The sequence below is a fragment of the Corvus moneduloides genome, chromosome 5, assembly GCF_009650955.1.
Source record: "Corvus moneduloides isolate bCorMon1 chromosome 5, bCorMon1.pri, whole genome shotgun sequence".
NCBI lineage: Eukaryota > Metazoa > Chordata > Aves > Passeriformes > Corvidae > Corvus > Corvus moneduloides.
Window position 1 is genome coordinate 44,111,624 of NC_045480.1, and position 14,604 is coordinate 44,126,227.

The 14,604-nt window shown below is 44.6% G+C and overlaps 1 protein-coding gene across 19 annotated transcripts in view; it reads right to left on the bottom strand.

Moving 5' to 3' along the window:
- COL25A1 (collagen type XXV alpha 1 chain) overlaps window positions 1-14,604 on the bottom strand; it is a 316,322-nt gene that overhangs the window by 92,818 nt on the left and 208,900 nt on the right. For 15 of the 19 annotated variants that reach the window (XM_032108054.1, XM_032108053.1, XM_032108052.1 and 12 more), the window contains 3 exons: window positions 9,787-9,858; window positions 8,791-8,898; window positions 5,677-5,712 (listed from right to left, as the gene is read on the bottom strand). In XM_032108054.1, the coding sequence (XP_031963945.1) occupies window positions 5,677-5,712; window positions 8,791-8,898; window positions 9,787-9,858 (216 nt within the window). Of the gene's footprint in view, window positions 1-5,676; window positions 5,713-8,790; window positions 8,899-9,786; window positions 9,859-10,729; window positions 10,790-14,604 lie in introns of all 19 variants that reach the window. The other 4 variants (XM_032108047.1, XM_032108056.1, XM_032108065.1 and 1 more) reach the window with 2 other exon arrangements.

The following is a 14,604-nucleotide window of genomic DNA, read 5'->3' on the forward strand; positions in this document are numbered from 1 at the left end:
TGAGTATCATACTGGTCTAAAAAATGGGACAAACCCACTCTGCCCATGACAGAGATCTCTATAAGCAACTTAAGCATTTACTTATAAGTTCTGGTCCAAGTCAGTTGCCTAAACACGAGCTAAAAAATCTTTTAGAATGGACCCACCTTAATTTCCCAAATGCTGACCGTTCAGCCGTCTTTACAAGAGACTTTTGGGACACAGTTGGGGTTAAGCTCTTTAATAATATCTCCTACCGGGATATGGCAGCCGCGCAGCTGCTCCCAGCTTGCAGAGCGCTGGTAGAGCTGTTTGCTGCGGTGGCGCCGCCCGCAACAGTCACCCCGCCGAGCCCGGCTCCGGCTGCGAGTCCGCCCCTTGCCGTCGCGAGCCCGCAGCGGAGCATGGCCCCCGCCCCTCCGCCGGACCCCGCGGCTCCAATACCCGCGGTCCGCCTGACTCGCGCCGCCCCGTCCCCTGCGCTCGCGGCCCCCACACCCCTTACCCCGGCCCCAGCCACCCCACCGGACCCTACGGCCCCTCCCGCCATCCCACGCGTCCCCGCTCTCCCATCCCCCGCGGCCCCCGCCCTCAGTGCCAGCGTCTCCGCGGCCCCGCCCCTTGCCCCTGCCCCCCCGTGCCCCCCCCCCGGTTCCGTCACCGCGGCTCCACCCCCCCCTGCTGCCATCATTGCTACCCCACCCCCCGCTGCTGACATCATGCTGGCCCCGCCCCCCGGCGGTACCCCTGCGGGGCCAGCGCCTACCCCCCTGCTACCTACGGGTGTTACCCCTCCCCCAGCCGCGCCGGTTATGGCCATGGCTGCCATTATAGCCGGCCCCCGGCAAAGCCAAGTCGCGACCCTTCTTCCAGCCCCCCAGGTCCCCCCCCCCGACACGGCGCCGATAGTAGCCATTGTTCCATCCGCGGCCGCCGCTGCTGCGTCTTCACAGTCCCCTGCCGTTCCCAAACCACCGGCGCCGACAGCGCTGGCCACGGCCGCGCTGCTGTCCCCTGCACCCCCTGTGCACGTTACCGCAGAAACCCTACCCCCCCACCCTGCCGTTCAAGCGCACACAGCACGCCCCGAGCTGTCCCCCGACCCCGCGGCAGCACGGACGCCTGTGTCTACTCCCGTCCTTGCTGCCGTTCCTGTGCGGTTCCCCGATCCCGGCACCGCTGCCCCGCCACCACCCACCCCAGCCCAGCCTACAAGCTCCCAGCAGCAGCTCGCCGCGATCCAGCCACCAGCCCTCCTGCCTCCCGCGGCCGCAGCCCCAGCCCCTGGTTCTGCAGTCCTGCCATCTCCTGCTCTGCCCCAACCGCCTGCCACACAGACTGCCGCCATTACAGCCTGCCGCGCAGACCTGATGACGCAACACACGCATGCGCAATTGCTGCAACTCCCAGATCACCGGTATCACTCCGCTTGAACCCCTCCAACCTCAGCACTGCTCCCGGGACCAGCCGCACATCTTCCCGCGACTCCGCCGCGCAGCTCCACCCCGCCTCCTCGCCCGCCGCCACCGAGATCGGCTGCACCACTCCCGAACTCTGCCGTGCCATCGCTGCCCCTGCCGGGTCCCATCCCCGCGCCACAGCCGCCCCTGCCGGGGTCCTCCGACACCGTACAGCCGTATCCCTCCGCCGCCCAGCCGTATCCCCCCGCGCAGCGCAGCCTCGCCTCAGAAGCCGCGAGCAGGGGGGGAACGGATGGGAACGATACAGCTCCAGTGGCAGGGGAGACGGAGAGCCCCTCTGCCGGAGCTGATGCTTTAAATCTAACACAAGTAAACTCTGAAAAGCAGCCAGATTTGTTTGCAATGAGCCCCAGAGTCCCGCCAGCGAGTGACGGGGATCTTGCGACCCAGAAAGAGAAAACGAGTTCTGAGAGTTTGTCAGCGCTACCTTCTGAATCAAAAAATCCTCCAAAGTCCTCAGATTATTCTAAATTAACAGATTGCCATGAAATAAGACCCCAAATCTATAAAGATGAAAGTCTTAGTCTATTAACTAAGCCTGTGATAGCTAGCCAACAGCCTGACAGTCCTAAAACGTCGGCTCCCATCCACACTCTCGAAATTAAAGAACTAAAAAGTGCTGTAAGATACAGTGGCATTTGCTCACCGTATCTTAAGCAACTGCTAAAAAGTACCCTAAAAGGAACACATCAAACTCTAAAATGCATTTTAGATCAACAGAAAGGGGGAGAAGCCCAGGATACACCTCAAAGAAGGTTGAATAAAGCCTTGTATGTTTTTAATTTCTTGAATAGCTCTGCAGAAGAGCCTGAACCCCCCATCTTTAGACATTTCCTAAACAACAAAAAAGCAAAACTGAAGGAGCACCCCCTAGTTTTAATTAAGAATTTAGCATCAGGAAAAATAAAAAGACCATATGATCTTATAATGTGGGGAAAGGGATTTGCATGTCTCTCCACAGGTGAAGGAACCAAGGGGATTCCAGCAAAGAACGTGAAGCTGTACCACGCATCAAAGCCCGCTGTTGGTTCCACTTCAGCCAGTGACCCTGCAAGTGGAAGCCAAGAAGCAAGCACCCAGACCTAAAGTGCGCAGAATCACCAGAAGAAAGCGATCTGCCAAAAACAGCTCAAGAAAATAATGGAGTTTTCTCATCTGCGCGCGTGCATGTTGCTTTTATTCTTATGTTTTAGTTTTTGTAGTGAAGCTTTACCTGTAAATCAACCGAAGACAAATGTCTGGGTTGTTTTAGCCAAATCTGCAGGCTCCGATACCATCTGTCTATCTGACACAAGCCCTGACAAACCTTTTTCAACCTGTTTAGTTGGAATACCTTTACCAGAAGGTTTTGGTAATGTTACTTTTGATAAATATTGGCCATATGATAATGATCACATTTCTCCAACTACCAGCCATAAACACCAAACTTATATTGATAATTCTAAAATTGATAAATCTGACCTTCAAGAGCTAGAAATCCTAGGCTCGTTAACTATGGATACCTGCTATTTCTTTCACTTTCTAGGAGAAAACGGTCCTCATTTAAATGTTACCCCATATCACCCAGCTTATAGCAATGTAACTTCTTGGTGCAACCAAGCTAAGCTTCTTATATATGACGAACCTCATGCAGATCGTTTTAACAAACTTCCTATTCGATTCCCTAGAGGAATTTGGCTCATCTGTGGAGACAGAGCCTGGCAAGGTATACCTTCAAAAATAGATGGTGGCCCTTGTGCTCTGGGACAACTTACAATTATTGCTCCCAGTGTCAAAGAAGTAATCAAAAAGAAAAACAGAAAGATTAGATCTTCCTGGGGACATCAGTATGAGAGCGACTGTGATAGTGACTTTCACCCTTGGAACTCTGAAAAATCAATTGTTGCGAGCATTTTTCTTCCTCAGTTAAGTTCCTCAATTGCATTAAAACAGTTAAACAAGTTGGGATGTTGGCTCAGCAAGGAGGTAAATGCCACCTCTACTATGATCAGTGACTTGTTAACCGATGAAGAGGCAGTCAGACATGCCACTTTACAAAATAGAGCTGCTATTGATTATCTTTTATTAGCACATGGACATGGCTGTGAAGATTTTGAAGGATTATGCTGTATGAACTTATCCGATCATTCTGTTTCCATTCACAAACAGTTACAAAACCTAAGGGACCTAGCTAACCAAATTACAACAGATAACCCGTCTTGGCTAGACAGTTTGTTTGATGGTTGGAGCTTTGCACCTTGGCTAAGGGAACTCTGTAAAATAGGCTTGATTATTCTAGTAGTAATAATTATAGTTTTAGTAGCAGTACCTTGTATACTTCAGTGTGTGCAAAAAATAACAAGTAAGACTATGTCTAATATCTTAATTGTCCGTCGGAAAGGGGGAGATGTTGGGGAAGATGAAACAGGAAAACCTTGTAAATATGATTGCCTGACAAAAGATTTTGGGAATATGAAAACTACAGGCAACATCGAAATGAAAGCCACTTTTGAAATACCAGGTCTTAGTTACTGAACAACTAGAAAACAATGGTATGGCCACTGAAGATAATCCCCTCTTGATGGAACAATACCCTCTGCTTGCAAGCGGGTCCAAGGGTCAGAGCAGACCCTACTAGCTCAGCAGAAGGGGTCCAAAGAGTAGTTTTTAGAAGTTAAGATGTAACACTCTATGGTAATATAAGAACTCTTATAGGCTGTATGTAAATGCTATAGGATTTGTATCTTGTATTAGATTGGTTAGTGACAATTAGAATATTCAGTACAGAAGATGATTTATTGTATTGTAACCAGGACTTCAGATACTTCCACTTCCACTTCATTCCTTTCCTTCCTTACTTCCACTCTTGCTCTTACACCCTCTCTCTCTCTCTCACCTGCTTACTCTCTTGGGCCTGCTCAGAGCTGAGTCCGGCAGCTCTGAGCAGTGCCCCAATACCCACGCCCTTTACAATAAACCGACTGTGTCCCAAGACCTGCCTATAGAGATCTCTCCGTCTCCGTCCCGACCGAACACACCCGCACGTAACCTACAATCTGGTCTTGAATAAAAAGAAGACACTATTGCAGAACCTGAGTGAGTTCTGTCCAGAGGTCAAATAGGAGAATCTTCCAAATACAACAAAACAAACCAAAAAAGCTCCCTTCCTAGTTATTGCATCTATTCTTCCCAGGCCCTCAGAAACCAGAAGAACAGATTAAAAAAGAGCACAGAAGCATGCTAAAACATGAGGTACTACCTTTGGAAGGCTTTGATTTTGAAACTGATAAACCTTTATTGCAAAATGAGAAAGTACAGGCCTTTAACTACCTGATCACAGCAGATACTTCCAGGTCTCAGAATCTTAAGTTTTTTTCTTTCAAAATATATTGGATTTTGTCAATTGAAAATGTTTTGCAATTTGTCAAGGTAAAATATCATTGTGCCTGTTTAAAGCTTCACAAATTCAGATAGCAATCATATCTGCACTGATTTTTGAGCTGATTATTACTGATAATCCTCCTCCTCAGAAACACTCAGGAATAAAAACCACATGCCTTGGGCTACAACCTGTCATCTCTCATAAAAATAAAAATGACCATGTTTAGAGATCTTAAGGGAGAAAAATCACTGCATGTTCCACAGTTCTGGGAATATGTGACAGGCAGAAACTTATGATGCCTTAACCTGTGGCTGAAGCTGATTTACAACCAGTGGAGCTTCAATTTACTTCCAAATGAATAGGAAGTATTTGACACACACAGAGGAAAAAACTGAAACTTCAGAAGAGAACATTCTGAGAGTTTCAGTGCTGTGTCTTCACTGTTCTGTCCAGAGTCCTTGCTACAGAGACAGCTTGAATTTTGGCCTGTAAAACAAGTAGAGGATTCCTGTGCTGCTCAATGGTCTCAAGGTAGAAACAGCTCAACTTAGAGACACTGTTAAGAGGGTGCCAAGAGCTGTGACCCCTGGCTAGGTTCTTTTTTTGTTTTGCTGTGCCCTTAGCTGTTTTATTTCCCTCTGCTTCTGCAAGCTTAAAGAAGTTGGCCTTATGTGACAGGTGACTCTATTTAAACAGAGGATGTTTTCTCTCTTGTGTTTCTTCACAAGTAAGGCTTCAAATAGCCTGTGACAAAGGAAGGTTAGGAAACACACAGCCATAAATCTTTCTGGAATTTCCCATTTTAAAAGGTATGTGTCATGTTACACTTTCTTAGCAAACTGGAAGAATACTTACTGTCAGTCCTTGTTCTCCTGGTTTTCCTGGCTCACCCTTTGAATAAAAAAAAGGAGTGAATAATTTCAGCAACATGTCTTGAATCCAGTTTTCTATCCAGTAACAAAGTATCTTAGAAATTCCTAAACAGGTATGGCAGCTGACTGCACATTAAACTATTACGTTGTTGCTTTTTAACCTGGTAGTCCAAATCACAGACATCTTAAGAAGTACTACTCCACAATCATGCAATGGTATCGTTCTCAAGGCAAGAGTTAGATGCTGGTGTTCTGACTCTGTCCCTTGGTTCCAAACATAATATTCCATTCCATGGTGCTGAAGGACGCAGAAAGGTTATTTTCACGTATCTGCTGTATCCCACAGTTTACATATTCCAAGATTACTGTTCTGTGTCATCACCTCAGCCAGCAGGCATAACTTACCACTGTCAATTACCATGTTCCATAAAACCATGAATACTGGTATTTTGAAGCCATGCAATAATTACTCAGCTGTTAAATACCTGGATTTACTTTCAAAATGGTAACCCATCATTCTTCCAACGTATTCTCTTTCTGTGGGCACAACTCTACCTAAAGATAGACTCTATCTTCTCCCCTTTCTTCCCATATGAACACATAAAGAGACAGTAAAACATATCAGTCATACAATACGGGCTAAAAATACCCATCCAAAAACCCCAGAGCTCCTATCATTTTAGCGGTCTGGTTTATACGTCACTCCCTTGAAAACCCAACAGAGCATAGGGCAGTCCGTGCACTGTTGTATCAGCACAGCTGCAGGGTCCTCTTTAGCAGCTTTGTCATAAAAGAAAGCCTGTCCTAAAATTGACGAGAACTGCTCTGATGTCGTTGTTCCTGGCAACTGAAAAGAATCAGAACTGCTTCTCTGGGTGTGTGTGCATTGCACTCAGAAGCAAACACACAGCACCTGCAAACACACCGAGACAGCTGGGAGAAAGAAGCCATGGAGGCACTGGTTGGTGGCCAGTCATTGCCCCAAAACACCACCTTACAGCTGTGGTGATTGTAAACCTTCTTTCTTGAGAAGGACAGGCTGGAATAGAAGCCCTGCTTTCTCTAACCCTGCAAAAGAGGCAATGTCTGCCTATGGTCATTGGTCACTGTAAGGACATCCTCCTATAGCTGCGTGATGCTGCAACGCCCCAGCTCACAGCACAGTGCAGCTGCTGTTTTCAGCTCACTAGCTCAAAGGTCCACACAATTCTTTACCTCAACGACAAAGCTGTCCTTACATCTCAGTTAAGTTTTCCCTTTACAGCTCTCCTATTTGACTGTGTATCACACAGCCATGGAGGAACAAGCCTTCTGAGGATCAGGAACATTAACCTGAGGGTACAGAACAGTAGCGAGGGGCAGAGAACTGGATGGTTTCTACCTGAGTGCTTGTTTGTATCTGATTCTAAAGCACTATTATGAACTGATTTTCCATAATGTTAGAGGGCTTAAGATAGCCACAGCTTAGAAACTATAAAAAGAATCTCTCTCTTGCCATCTAAAGTCAAAATCACTACAGAACTATTATAAAATGGAATGACCTCATTGCATAAAATGGATGACTTTCCTGATATGAGAAACACTAATGATCCCTTAGCTAAAAAGCACAGAGCAACATGCAGCCACACTGTAATCAGCAAGGTCAGCTGATTCTGCCAGCCCCATGTATGGGAATTACTAAAGCACTATCCTTGCAGTCAGAAATGGACTCTGGTTTCAGTCTTGCCCTTGCCAGATCAAACCAGCATCAACTCTCCTGACCACAGTCCATTTAACCACAATAAAAGAACACAAGGGAGACCCAGAAGAGACCCAAGGCCTGATGTGCCACAGGATTAACAAGAAAGAGAAGACTGCCAAAGTAAAGCATCCCAATGAGAGCTCCAGACTTTTAATGTAATTTCATAACCTTGAGCTAGAACTTATGAGGGCAGTAGTGGTAAAAAATCAAGCCAAAACAACAACAGCAGCAGCAGACCTAGAGTCCTAGAAGTTTCAACTGGCCAGCTTTGCTGGATTTTCACAGGAAATTTTAGCAGCATCTTACTACTGTCATGCTATATTACATTTAGACAGTTAATACCTGAATAGCGTTACAACAGGAGTGTAGATATTTCTTTTTTTGGTTTTACCTAAAAAGGCCGTGCAGGAAAAAATTATGCCTTCCTGTCCTGGCCTCATGTAACAACCTATGCTTTTCCTTCAAGAAACCAGTTTGTTTCCAGTGCTGGTCCTCACCTTGCTGGTTCCCCATGTGTCTTCTTGGCCACAATCTTTACTTGTCACGCATGTGAAGGTGCGTGTGCATCTGTACATGTGCCATTTCAGTTTTCATGTCTCCCTCCTGTCTGTGATTCCATTTCCACACTGATAACACATTCCGTGGCATTCACGGAAATGGAAAGAAAGATACGTCTTTCAAAGGAATAAAAATTAAGGAGGCCACAAAATATAAAACCAAAATCAAACACATACTTTGCTAAAAAGTCATGTGTTTAGGCATCTGTTTAAGAAGTGTGGGACTGATCCTGTGCCTAAAACAAACAATGCACAATATACTGGATTCTGCTGCTTGTCCTAATGAAACAGAGGCTGAGTCAAAAAAAATGGTACTGTTCTTGTTTAGAGATGGCAGAATCTAACTCCAAACTTCATCATACTTTGGGCAGCTTTAGCACCTTATTACTTTATTCCATGACTTTTGAGGTTAAACCATTAAGAAGTGAAAAGTAAAGCACATCCACACTGCGAGGTCTCAAATTCAGCTTTACCTTGAAGTTTGAATAGAAACATTTATTACTCATGGAAAGGGGCAGACTCTCCTCACACAGCTATTAAACATCAGTGAGCAACTGAGAAACCTTAGAAAGTGTGGGGACACTGCCAGGGGTGGGAGGCAAGGAACCTTGGTGTTACTTCTGGCCCTGCTATACACTTGTTCTGTGTGTGTGGGACTTCGGGTACACCATGAAATCTGCCTGTGGTTCAGCTTCTGCACGTCTTACCTGCCAGTCTTACCTCAGAAAATGTATTTGACACTACACTGGCACACACTGGAGAGAAATTTGGACACCAAGGCAGCAACAGACTAACTCACCGTTAAGCCAGGCATCCCACGAGGACCATCTTTGCCAGTATCTCCTGGGGGACCTCTGGGTCCTGGTGGCCCTGGAGGTCCAGGGGGTCCAGCTTGTCCTTGGTCCCCCTAAACCAACAAAAAACTCATGACAAGTTTGCTTTAGAGGCATCAACCACATAAAAACACACACAATTCACCCACAAAGAGAGCAAGACGGGCTGGAAGAAGCTGCCATGAACTGGACAGTGACTTCTTCACTACTTATGGCAGAAACAGCACTTTGCCTTGAAGACCAACAGTTTGTATCTGTCTGGTGCCATCAGCCACAGAGCAGAAGGTTTAGATTCCAAACTGCTTCTCTTACCACAGCACATATGCCAAAATTTGGGATAGTCTTGAAATATTTTACTCATCTAGTTCTCCAGAGCAAGTGACTGTTTTCGATAAGCATCTGTTTGCTTCATGATTTGCATAATCATAACAAAGCTGAGGCGAAGAAGGAAAGTCACATCTGAGAATATACAGATTTGCACAGCAGTTTTCCAAGCCCATGAACGATATATTGGTAGATTTCAAAAACAAGCATGGAAAATAACTGCTTTTTCATGAAGTTGTACATAGTTTTCCATCTGTTTTGGGAGGCTGTTTTATAGTGACAATTAGCTAGCTCTCTTCATTTTTACCTATTAATTTGCAAAAGTCAATTTTCAAGAGAGTTGTCAAAACATATTACCTTCCCCTCTAAAAAAGAAAAGACACCCCAAAATGGTACTTTAGTTATTTCCAGCATGTCACTGCAAACCGCTGGAAAAAGCTGCTCTGCTGGCATCTCAAATGTGGATCACTTAGCAAAGCCACCCATAGTCTTTTAACTGTTAATACCATTAACAGTTGCTTAATTTCAAAGCCTTTTCAAATGAATAACCTGCTATAAGAAGGCATCTGATAAAAAGGTACAGCAAAGAGTAAACTGAGTGTAAAGAAGAACCAGACTCCAGTGAGATGAAGCACTACCTTAATGAGGCGGCGTTTAATGAGCTGCTGATCAGCAGAGAGAAACCCATGATTGATTTTAGGAAACACCATCTGATCAGGCAGGTGAGGTCAAAGGTTGAAGATCAGAGATGAGAGAATTGAAGAATAGACATCAGAAGGCCCGAGAAAGAAATAAAGACATATTCATTAGATTTTTAATAGCTAATGTAATATGAACTGGTGCTTCTGCCTGAAAGAAACTGTGCATTTACTTTTGGAAAAAAATTACCTCTATTGTACAGGACATACTGCTTATGAATTAAATCATATACAATGACTTAAATGTGTAACTGCTTTCTCCCCAGATTTTGCGTGAGAATTCTGCATGTATATTAGTTTTTTCATTACCCAGGCTCTAAAACTCAGTATTTTTATATGTTGTTCTTTCAGCAAAGCTTCTAGAGACAAAGCACCAGTTCAACTTTCAGTCAGATTTTCTAACCAGCATATTGTGCCATGAAGAATGGTGTTATTTTCGTAAGGACTGAAGCTCCAGCTTGACCAGATTGCTTCCTGCTTAATTTGCAAATCCACTTTGAAAAAATATGGATGTACAGAGTAAACCTCTGATATCTAACACAATTATCTGACTCAACATGTAACCAGTATAGAGTTCGCTGACATTTTCCACACTCATGTATGCCTCAGGGAAGCTAAACAACAGGAAAAACCTCATCTGAAAGTAAGATACTGACCAAGACCAGGGGGAATGTAGGCATTTCCAGGGGTAACACCATACACAGTTACAGATTTGATCCCACACTCTGCATCTGGAGTACTTAGATCAATGCAAAGGCAGTGAGGGTTGGTGTAGGTACACCATAAGGATTCACTCATATTCCATGTTAAAAACAATTTTTCATGTGCACTTTTATGCTGATACAGAGAGACCTGACTGAACAGGCACATGTCAGCCACAAACCTTGACGGTGAGGATCTGATTACTGTGCAGAGCAGCAACTGTGGGGAAGCCTGGCAGGCCCTAGGGACACAGCATAACATGGTACGAGAACAGCACAACACAAACATCACAGAGACACAATTTACTAACAGACAAACAGAACAAACACTACGTTTAGTACACCCCACACTGCCGACTGACAGGAAATGGCCTCTCTGTCATATGGGAAACAGAGCTGGGTCTGCACTGCACTGCCGATGCAAGCTCACAATAGGAGTATCAAGAGATTTTAGAAGGACACCATGAAGGTGTCTTTCCTTAAAATAACAATAAATTATGATCATTTGACAATTGTTAAGACTATCAGCCAGCACATGACTTAGCCATTTTCAATTGAAATGTACTACAGCACTTCAAAAAGTGCGAAGTAGAAAGACTCTGGATTGCTGCAGAACTTGACAGCAATGACAGTATACGCTGAAGTACTTTGCATAATTAATATCCTGCTCCTCACATTCTGTTTAACATATGACATTCAGCACATAAACTGGTAGCACATACCTAACTATAAACACTGAACATAAATCTACTGCTAGATATTGGGTAGTCCATAAGGGCCATGGTCAAAATTTTCAAGACATACATAGCAGTATTTTCACATCCATTTTTACCCCTCAAGTGTTGTATGCCACATATGGTTTCTCATATTCTACTCTACCAATATGTGCAGAACTTGTACTGTGCTGGTAGGAAAAGGGAAGAGTGTGGTAATTGTGGCCTGCTGTCACAATACAAGGGGGTGAATTTTGCTCTCAGTTCAACATCTTTCTTGAGCTACCTCGTAGGGTTATGAATTAAACCTTCTGATAAAGCCAAAACCTTATGCAGCTGAGCAGTGAATTCCTACAGAGGAGAAAACCCCTAAGTCCTCTCCTTGCCTTTAGCATAGCACATTGTCAGAAGCAGAGGCTTGTTCAACGGCAGAGAGGCTGAGGAACACAGAATAAAATTTAGCCAGGAGCTCTAAGCCCCCTACATGCCCACAGACCACCTTTATGAGGTAGAGTTGGTAGCACAGCCCCTCTGGGGGCTCCTCCTGCAGCAAACAGCTGCACCATGGCAGCTTAGCACCTCCTAAAGGGGAGGCTGCGGCTGACTCTTGCTGCCAGGCAAGCGGCCTTCTGGGGAGTCCCGCATGAAGGCTCTGCTGTTGCAGCCCATGTTGCTGTAGCACACGAGCTCTTTGCAGCCCAGCTGGCCCAGGGCAGCCTCCCAGGTCTCTCAGCTGCAGCAGATTCTTTTAATGTGGCAAGTACTTGCTCTGTTCATCTCCACGTGCAACCACACCAGAGATCCTCTGGATCACAAAGACTGCACCAGCCTTTACAAAAAAGGCAGAGTAACTTTGTGATGCATACATGTTCTTCGCTGACATCTTGGAGTTGCATTTAGCATCTTTATTCCTGCTATACATCCATGAGATGAGGAAGCTGAGACCCTGTAAGTCGATCCCATAAAGCCAGTGGCTAAATGCAGCCTTCCCACTTCCTGGGATGAACTGTGGTGTGGCTAACTGCATTGCTCAGTGACCTGAAATCTCCTCTTTAGAAACAAATAAACAGAAAACAAAACCAAAAAAGGCTAAAACTCACAACATATAAAGAGACTCACTCCTGAGACACTGGTAAGACTGGAATGATACATCATTTAGGAAACAGATGTATCAAATTTGCATTTATCTTATTATGGAATATAAGTTAAAGAAGTTATTAGCTAGTAATGTGCCAGAATCTTTACATCTGTGACTCATTAGCCCTGCTGTGCACATGGTCCATTTCTCTCCTAGATAAAACTACAATACCCATGTAATGGAAAGGAGCACAAACAAGAAACCTACATAAGAAGTAAAATCTGAATAGCAAGTAATAAATGACATTTATTGAAAAAATGGATAAACAGAAAATTTTTAAACAACTTCATTTTTTATTTATCAGCCTTTAGAATTACAGCACAGTAATTTTCAGTTACCTCTAAATTAGTATATTTGCAATTGGATGTTTTAAACTCATATTAATTTGGATTTATTTCATCTTCAACATGATGGAGAACCGAGAATTAATTAAGAAAGGCACTTATGCAGAAAATATACTGGTTTGTCATGAAAGATTTTTTTTTCCTTGGGAAGCAATGGAAGACTTTGGAAAGATTTGTGTAGCTGTACACAAAATCATTTACATTCAGCACTTCACAGTCCAGCCCCAGCATTTTCAAAGCTTCCCAACACCCCACAGGCAAGTTCAAGATCAGCTATCAGTCCTGCAGTTTTCTGCCTACATAAACAACACGTGAGAAAAGGGGACAATCCCATTCCTCCATCTGCAGAGTAGTTACTTCTTTCAGCTTGTTCCCAAGTAGGACAAAGCTTTCCTTCCTTTGCCCAAAGCGGTCATAATCTTAGACATAACACTGAGATACGTGCAATGCCAGTTTGGACCTGGATCATCTCCCCATGAGTAACACCCATCTTTGGAGAGAGCCAGAAACACGGGAACACTAAATGGAACCCAGCAAAGAAACTACAATGGGTCCATAGTTTTTGCATGTGTGGGAGGCTTTAGAAGGCATTGCACCCTCTGGCATCCATGAAAGATAATGTTGGCACACAATGTGCTTCTAAAAAGGCATAAAAAGAGCTGTCCTTCCCACAAAGTGAGTTCTCTTCCTTTCCTGTCACTGCTATAAATACAGCCACAAATATCCCCTGGATCTGTTTTATTTTTTCTCTATCTAAAGCTGTTCTGAACGACAGATTTAAAGTTACTCAATTTTCTCTTTATTTGGTTTGATTCTTGAACTGCACATAGGAAGGGTTCTTGTTCTCCACCCTGGGAGGCCCTAACAGAATACAAAACACTACAGTCATCAACAGCGACCACTGGTCTACTAAATTCCTCTGCTGACAGCTACTCAAGCTCACCCTGAAATGCTAGCTGGCTACAATTTCTAAACTAGCACAGTTGTTGCATGCCTCACTGCCATTTTTGCCCAAATGCCAAGCAAAACACAATGCTTGACGGAGGGTAACAGCCATGGGACCACCTTACCTTCCTGGCAGCGTAGGTAAACCCTGCTTGCCCCATACAATGGCTACTGAGAAAACCAAGGGATGCCAGAACATGGTATCATTCCCCATCTGAATTTATAACTAGATGAAATAGTTCTCCTGTTACATTCATCATAGCCTTGAAGGATGTAATTCCCACTAGCTGTCCTAGATTTTTCACAGTACTTTCAGCTTTGTCCACTGGTCCACATGAGGTCAATATTATAACCCTGTCACAAGGCAAGTATGGTAACATTAAGCAACAGTGTTACTGGTTTTACACTGCGCTGCATACGCTCCAGTTTGACTATTGCATTTGCTCAGTATAGTAAATGTCATAGTCCTCCCTAGGATTTTCCTTCTGACCTGCCAATAAACCCAAGCTGCACAAGCTTGCATGTTCCTGTGAAGACATGGTAAATGAGACAGGAATTACCACCTGCTGTTCTCTTGCACTTCCTAAGGTTACAGCCAGCTGCTGCTATTTCACATCAAATCACACAGGCTTCAGGCCAGAGTAATCCTGACACTCTTTATGGCTGCTCTGCCTCTCTCCAACACCACCTCCAGTTTTAATTAATCCCTCAGACTGAGTGCCAGTCCTGTGGCTAATTATTGTACCTGCCCTGGGGAACACAGTGTTTGGTATCACCCTGTACAGTGCCATGGACTCTCAGCAGGAGCTCTTTTATATAATCCCTTTTATCATAACTGCTGCTTTCTCCAGCAGCAAATCTGCTAACAAAAACAGTACACCACAACAAGACAAGAATCCAGAAATTTCTTTTCACTT